Source organism: Lathyrus oleraceus, chromosome 4 (assembly GCF_024323335.1).
Source record: "Lathyrus oleraceus cultivar Zhongwan6 chromosome 4, CAAS_Psat_ZW6_1.0, whole genome shotgun sequence".
Taxonomy (NCBI): domain Eukaryota; kingdom Viridiplantae; phylum Streptophyta; class Magnoliopsida; order Fabales; family Fabaceae; genus Lathyrus; species Lathyrus oleraceus.
In genome coordinates, this window is record NC_066582.1 from 148,447,973 (window position 1) to 148,455,993 (window position 8,021).

Genomic DNA, 8,021 nt, shown 5'->3' on the forward strand with positions numbered 1-8,021 from the left:
TATGATAAAAAGAGATGTGAAAAAATGAATTACACAACACCTCTATTTATATAAAAAAAATTGCACATTACACTGAGACGTCAGACCAATTTACATTTCCTCTCATTTAATATACATGAACGCTAATTGGATTGACAACACCATATACTGTAGTCAATTCAATTGGCCCCTCTTAAAAATTAAGGGTAGTCGCCAATTAGTCTAATACCTACGTCTTAACATTTTTTTAAAACTAGAATAATTTAGAAAATTGTTTGAAAACTGTGTTATTTTGCATTTTTTTTTTAAATATGGGTAGTTGAGTAAAAAAATTACATATATAAATATAAATCCTTATATATTTATAGTATGTGATAGAATGTGAAAATACGTACAAACATTCATGTCCACCCCCTTATAATTTCAAGTACGAAGATGTTTTTTTCTTCAAATCACAAATATAAGAACAAATAATAATAATAATAGTCTAATAATACTCTGGACAAATCCAACTCATTACGATCCCTAACTCCACACAAAATATAGTAACACTCGTGCTCAAGTGTTGAATGTTGAACCAAAATTTACAAACTATTTTTAAATCAAAGAAAGATAATAATGTAATTTATCCACTCTGTAAATATTTTAAAGACGGTGTATGAAAAAAATATTATTTGATCAACTTGATGATATGATAACTCGGTTTCAAAAGCTACCCAATAAATAACATTACAAAACATCCACCACGTCAGCAAGCACCGAACCAATCCACGGTCAGAAAAAAACTAGCACGTATCATAAAAAAACACCCGCGAAGCATCTTATCCCTACCTCTCTTTATCCACGACAAGATAAATGGATAGTGTTGCATTGTTTCTCTTTCTCCTTTTCTCTCCCTAGACCAAACCAAAACATAATAAACACAAAACAAAAACCTATTCGGTAATTCATTCCCAACCTTAAAACCTCCAATTTCATGTCTCGGATCCTGTAATTCGGATCTTCAAAACCCGACAAACCTCGTTCTCCTTCGATCCGGTTCAGAAAACCATGACGCGACGTTGTTCCCATTGCAGCCACAATGGGCACAACTCAAGAACGTGTCCCAACCGTGGCGTTAAGCTTTTCGGAGTTCGATTAACCGATGGGATCCGAAAGAGTGCTAGTATGGGTAATCTTAGTCATTATACTGGTTCCGGGTCTGGATCCCTTCATACCGGGTTAAATAATCTCGATTCACCCGGTGAAACACCTGATCACGCCGCCGTTGCTGACGGCTACGCCTCTGAGGATTTTGTTCCTGGCTCTTCTTCTACTTCCCGTGAAAGAAAAAAGGGTTTGTTTCTTTAAACTTTTTTTCTCTCCCCAATTTTGCTTGCATGCGTATTCTTTTTCCTTCAATTTTGTGATCTTAGCTTGGATTCGTGTGTTTTAGAATTATGACAATATTTGTATTTTTAAATTTTTGGTTGGTGTCAATAATTGTATTGGTTGGTGTCACTGTGGGAATAGCTTAGACAAGAAGGGTACTGGTACGAGTTAACTTTATTAGTGATTGTCTTTTATGTATGAATGATTGGAATGTTTGTTGGATTACATATGCTTGTTGCATAAATTTTGAATGTCTAATGTATTGAAGGTTGGTCTGAGAAATTTATAGATATTTATGTATTTTATAAGTCTTAAGTCATGTGCTTAAAAAATAATGTTTCTCATGTGCTTCAAAATCATACTGTTCAGTTTTTGTTTAATTTTGAGGCATACCCTAATTATGGGGGTATGCTCTATATTTATGCATGTATTGAACTGTTTCAGCTATCTAAACTAGGCTTTATATTTTACAAAGAAAAAATATTTTTTGCTTAAAGCCTTTGGTAGATTAAATGTTAGGCTGTGGCAGGTGTTTCACTAAATCTTGCCGAACTTGATTTCACCACTAATGATCTGTTAGTATTAGTAGAATATGTTATTTTAAAGTCTCTTGAGTACAATTAGTAGAGACATTTGATATGTTGGAATGTGGGTTCAAATCCGCAATTCCCCATTTCTCTACACTTACTGTGTGTGAGTTTTGATGCTAAGGCTCTTTGAAAATAAAGAAGAAAAATTGTGTTTTTTCACACTGCACACAACTCTAAACAGGCTCGTTGTTCTTGAATGATGATTTTCTAGCTTCTGGAAAATGAGCGTTTAAATTTTAATCTTTTTTTACAGGTACTCCCTGGACTGAGGAGGAGCATAGAATGTTCTTACTTGGATTGCAGAAGCTGGGCAAAGGTGACTGGCGTGGAATTGCTAGGAACTATGTTATATCAAGGACACCTACTCAAGTGGCCAGTCATGCTCAGAAATATTTCATCAGGCAAAGCAACGTGTCTAGGAGGAAAAGACGGTCCAGCTTATTCGATATTGTTCAAGATGATGTTTGTCCCCTTTTTTGCAAATACTTTATGCATCAATTATGTGTTTCCTTTACATTGTGTTGCATATATTCATGGAATCCATGCCACATAACCTGCTCATTATCATTTGATATGATTATTGAAATGCGCTTTTTTCTTTTAGGCATTATGTAACTTCTTCTCTTTCCCTTTTCCTTTGGAACCTTCTAATTTTTCTGGCTTTCTTGTATTTTCATATTGATTTTGTAGGCTGCTGACACTTCAATGGTACCACAAGACTTCATGTCAGCTAATCCGCTACAGACTGAAACAGAAGGCAATAACCCTTTGCCTGCTCCTCCCCCACTCGATGAAGAATGCGAATCCATGGATTCCACAAACTCAAATGACGGAGAGTCTGCCTCTATCCCATTATTAAAGCCTGATAGCAATGCACAAACAGCGTCATATCCGGTAGTATATCCGGCCTATTATTCTCCATTCTTTCCATTTCCTCTTCCCTATTGGTCTGGATACAGTCCGGAGCCCGCTCCTAAGAACGAGACACATGAAGTGGTGAAGCCAACCGCAGTACATTCCAAGGCCCCGATCAATGTCGATGAACTGGTTGGCATGTCAAAACTGAGTTTAGGAGAGACTATTGGTGATGCCGGCCCCTCGACTCTGTCTCGTAAACTACTCGAAGAAGGACCTTCTAGACAGTCGGCTTTTCATGCAACACCAGCTTGTGGAACTGTTCTGTGAGCATTATTATCATGTGGCCTTGTGTAATTCATCCAATACATGTGGTTGTGAAATAACCTTAATAATTTTTATTTGCCCTTTCAGAATGGTTAACCTAGTTTGTTTGTTTGCTTGTAGACAGTAGCATCTAGGAATTACTTGGGTTTAAATTAAAAACTTGATGTTTGTTTAGTAGTTTTCATTTCTCAGGGTTATGTAAAATTGTGCAGTTTGACAATCTACCAAGGTTTGCTCCATGCTAAAATTTTGTCCTGTGGAACAAGAATTTTAAAAATCCCAGGAAGTTGAAATTATTTATTTAGATTATGTGAATTGCTGTTAGTTATGACCTGCTGAAATGAACAAAGTATTGGCGCATATTTGGATTCAGAAGTGAGTTTGACAAAATCAAGATGAGTTACTGTGATTTAAGCAAAACCTTTGTGAAACCAAACATGCACAACTTCTTTTCTAACGTAAAAGCTTCTGATGCACACCTGGAATCGATGTGTCACTAGAGTTAGAGTTTTAAATGAGTCGGGTAAACCCATAAAATCCGGTCAAATTTGCGCAAACCAACAAAATAGTGGGTTTGAACGGAGGTGGGAAATTGACAAAATAGTGGGTTTGAGCGGAGGTGGGGTGGGTCAATATGGTTTTTAAAAATGAAAAATCATTTAAAATATATGGGTTTTGGATAAACCAAGATCCAACTCACAAAACTCACTGAGTTCAAAATATAATTTGATGAATGGTGATTTTGATGTATTCATACTTGATTTTTTTAATTTTAGATTTATTTTAAATCATAATTTTGAATTATTTATGATATTGTACTTTGATTATTTTAATACAAATATGAATAAGTTCCGAGTAATTTTTATGTATTATCATGATACAATTTTGATTTTTACAAATATTTTTATTATAAATTTTATGAAAACGTTAATATGTTTAAAAAAAAATTCAAGAAAAAAAATAGTTAGGATTTTTATGAAAAATAATATGGTACATCGTTTAAAATTATATAATTATATAAGAAAAAGAAATTGGATGATCCATTGTCCAATCCAATACAAAAATTTATGATTTATCTCAAATCGTTCCAATGATGTTGTAGTGGTTATTTTACATCACTCAAACCGATATACTCTATGTGGATTGAGTGGTTTATTTTACATCACTCAAACCGATATATTCTATGTGGATTGAATTTTTTTTTTTTTTATAAACTCAACCCAAATCGATCCATGTCCATTCCTATGTGTCAGTTAATATTGATGTGAGGGCAGGGCCATAATTATTTTATGGAGAGCTAAGCTGCTGTTTTTTTTTTTTGGAAAATTGGTATTTTAATATTTTATTGTTGTCGATAAGCTGAAGTTTTTAACTTAGCACTCTTTGACATATACCCCACATTCATTGTCGCTTTTTAAAATTTTCTGTAAAATTTAAAAAATTTATGGATCAACGGTATATTTACAAGTAAGTCGTGCATTTTTTTTTCTTAATGCACCATATGTGTTACGTATGCATCACGTGAAAATATTTGAATATCTTTAAATTTTGGAGATGTATCTCCGGACGCATTCAATTCTAAGTAAACGTTAAAATTGTTCGGAGATGCATCTTCTAATTTATTTCAAAAATGCATCTCCGGAAGATATTGGAGCTTAAATCGCGCCAGAATCATTCTTCTTTCTCATTTCTAAAAAAATTCAAAACTCTCTTCAAAATCTCTCAATTTTTTTATCACCAAAGTCCAAAATCAAACAACCAAGCTCAATGATCTTCAATCAACATTAGAAACATCATCCAACACTAAAGTAAAGTGAAAAATTGTAAGTTTTTGATGTATTGATAAGTTTTTTGAGTTTTTATGTAAATGAGTAAAAAATGATGATTTGAGTATCAAATGAGTAGGAAAGACAAGAATGTTAGTTTATACATGTTGTAAAACACGTTTGTTTGTTGAAAATCATGATCAAGCCATTTATTTTGAAGTCTGCATTTCTGTATTGCCTCCATTGATGAACTGAAGAGTTGCAGAAAATTTCGGAGATACATCTCTGGAATTTTTCAACTTTTGGTTTCATATTACCCATAGATGCATCTCCGTAAAATAACAGTATGTTTTTTTTTGCTTTCTTGTTTGTAGTGTTGCTTGCTTGCACTAATTGTCTAGTTTTCTTAAACTTTTTGGCATTATGGATGATATACACGATAAACTAAGGCACGGGAGGATTGCACAACATGCATCAGTGCGGCGGGATAAGAGTCAGGTTTCAGAGGCTCCTGTTCCTTTGGCCATGCAGAGGCATATACTTCTAGGGCTCATGCTTCTTCATCTTCTTCTTCCTATAGGAGACAAGTTTCACCTACCGACGCATCACCCTCTCTATCCTCCGCAGGCGCCAGGCTTTACCTATTCAGACGCCAGAGGTACCCGAGTTATCAGTGGTACCTCCTATATCTGATGTTGCTGAGTCAGTGCGACCTCCAGATGGTGCTTATGAGCCAGTGCCACCTCTTGCTTCTAATGATGTTGAGCCAGTGCCACCTCTGGATGGTGAAGTTGTTGAGGATGTTAAGGCATAGCCATTTGGAAGAGGCCCTGTAGAGTTCTCACTACTGCCTATGTACCTAGACCATACTGCCAGACATATCTGGGACGAAGATGTGACATTAGTTGGTTTCATTCTTTTTAATTTATGTTTATTGTAATTTACGTTTATTAATATATTATAAGTTTCTGACATTGATTTTTATTTTCTGCAGGACCGTGATCCGCTGAAGTTTATTAACCACGGACGAAAGATTATTGTCTTGCCTCAGTCGAATGAGGAGTGGTTTCAAGCAGCTTTGTCCCTATCTGAGATAAAGGACTTGTGCATGACTAGTTATATTATGGTTAACCACAGGATGCTTGATGCATTCGTGGAGAGATGGCACACCGAGACCTCGTCATTTCATCTTCCGCTGGGTGAGATGTCTATCACACTCGACGATGTGTTGTATTTGTTGTATCTTCCGATCAAGGGGAAACTTCTAGATCATGGGAGGATTAGCAAAGACGAGGCACTCGAGATGATGGTAGACTATCTAGGAGTTGACCTAGAGGCTTCTTCGTCGGAGATGGCCAGAACCAAAGGGGCTCATGCTAGGTTTGAATTCTTGAAAAGGGTAATATACATATGAGCTCCAGAGAGCTAAGGATGTTATAGGTGATGACGAGCAAGTGGGTCTGCATATAGTGTATGTTATGAGAGCATACTTGTTATATTTGGTTGGCACTACGATTTATGTGGACAAGAGTGCCACTTATACAAGTGTCGTCTACCTATGGTACTTCGAGGACTTTGAGCGAATCCATGAGTATAATTGAGGGGTTGCTTGTTTGGTCTACTTGTACTCAGAGTTATTAGAATGTTGTATGTGGAAGACAAAGCATGTCATATGCAACATCACACTACTGATAACAATATTTATTGGTCTTTTAATATTTTTATGTCCTTTTCATTTAATCTTTACAATGCTGTTACTGATGATTTGTATGTTCTAAACTTTTCAGGCTTGGATCCTCTAGCACTTCCCGCGCATCCCCGGTTGGGAGAGCGTATCGACTTACACTAAGGATATGTCACGTGCTACTGCATTTTCCTCGCTTAGAGGGAACCAATCGATATAATCGTCCAAAGTGTATCTTGATCGCTTGGTTGCCGAGGACATGCACTTCAACAGCTATGTCGATCACCGTGAGACATAGACATTTGACAAGATAATGTTATAATCTGGATGGTTAGCTTGCAGATCACGTCTCACTGCTCCTCATCTGCCCATGCGCATACACTCAGACCATTCCCAGACAACCTGTTGTCTCTGCTCCTCCTATTTTGACATGTAAATAGATGGATGCCATGTTTTATGATTATGAGAGTCATCTGGTACCAAATGAGGCATATAGTACCATAATTGAGAGCGATTAGAGCTACGTCGACGAGTACATCAGGTGGTTCTTCAGGGTGTCACATCCATATATGGTGCGGGCTTCTTTAGAAGATCCACCAAAGCCAGCTCATTAGCAGATACTAGAGGAGGAGAAAGCACATTCAAATCATGTTGAGGGTGTCTTGCCTAGATGTCGTTGCATAATGGAGATTGCACAAACATGCATTGACAAAGGTATCTTCCCTAATGGGTCTAATGTGAGGTAGGTCCTAGATGCCATCACGACAGAGGCACAAGGGGAATTGATGTAATAGAGACATCGTCGAAGGACGGGGGATTGATGGTAGAGGAGGCAGAGGAGCCATAGGAGATGTAGTCCGACATACGCAGTAGTGCAGTAGTATATAATAGTTGTACTTTGGATTCATTAGGGATTGTGTTTTATTTTCACCTCATGCTACTTTATTGTTTATTTCAACTTTATTTATATATGACATTTTTGGACCATCTGGATGTATATACGTTACTTTTTGCATATCGATTGTATGGTATAAATCTCGTCACTTATTGGGTTAAATAAAGTTTATAAATCTTCATCTTAATAAACATAAACAAAACATAACATGCAATGTTCTGGTATGTTACGGAAATGTATCTCCGTAAAATAACCGGTGATGCATCTTTGGTACAATATGCATGTCAAGCCTTTCAGAGTTAATGCATGGTGCATGCCTTTGAAAATATTACGGAGATGCATCTCCAGATCATTTAACGTTTCAAGGTGCGTCCAAAGACACATCTTTGAAATCTGGAGGAATATTTATGTATTTTCATGTGGTGTCCTAGTAAGATATATGGTGCATTAAGAAACTCTGTTTTTTTTGTTGCAATTTTAGGATATTTTAAAATTTCATACAAATCTAGTAAAAATGCATATAAAAATAAGTATGATATATGTAACACCCTTCT

At 36.1% G+C, this 8,021-nt stretch overlaps 1 protein-coding gene across 1 annotated transcript; it reads left to right on the forward strand.

The window, feature by feature from the left end:
* The first annotated feature begins 759 nt into the window (after positions 1-759).
* On the forward strand, positions 760-3,361 carry LOC127074201 (transcription factor KUA1). Its single transcript, XM_051015505.1, has 3 exons — positions 760-1,315; positions 2,194-2,402; positions 2,631-3,361. Exons 1-3 carry the CDS (start codon positions 1,030-1,032, stop codon positions 3,123-3,125), a joined length of 990 nt encoding a protein of 329 aa, XP_050871462.1. The 5' UTR covers positions 760-1,029; the 3' UTR covers positions 3,126-3,361.
* The last annotated feature ends 4,660 nt before the right edge of the window (positions 3,362-8,021 follow it).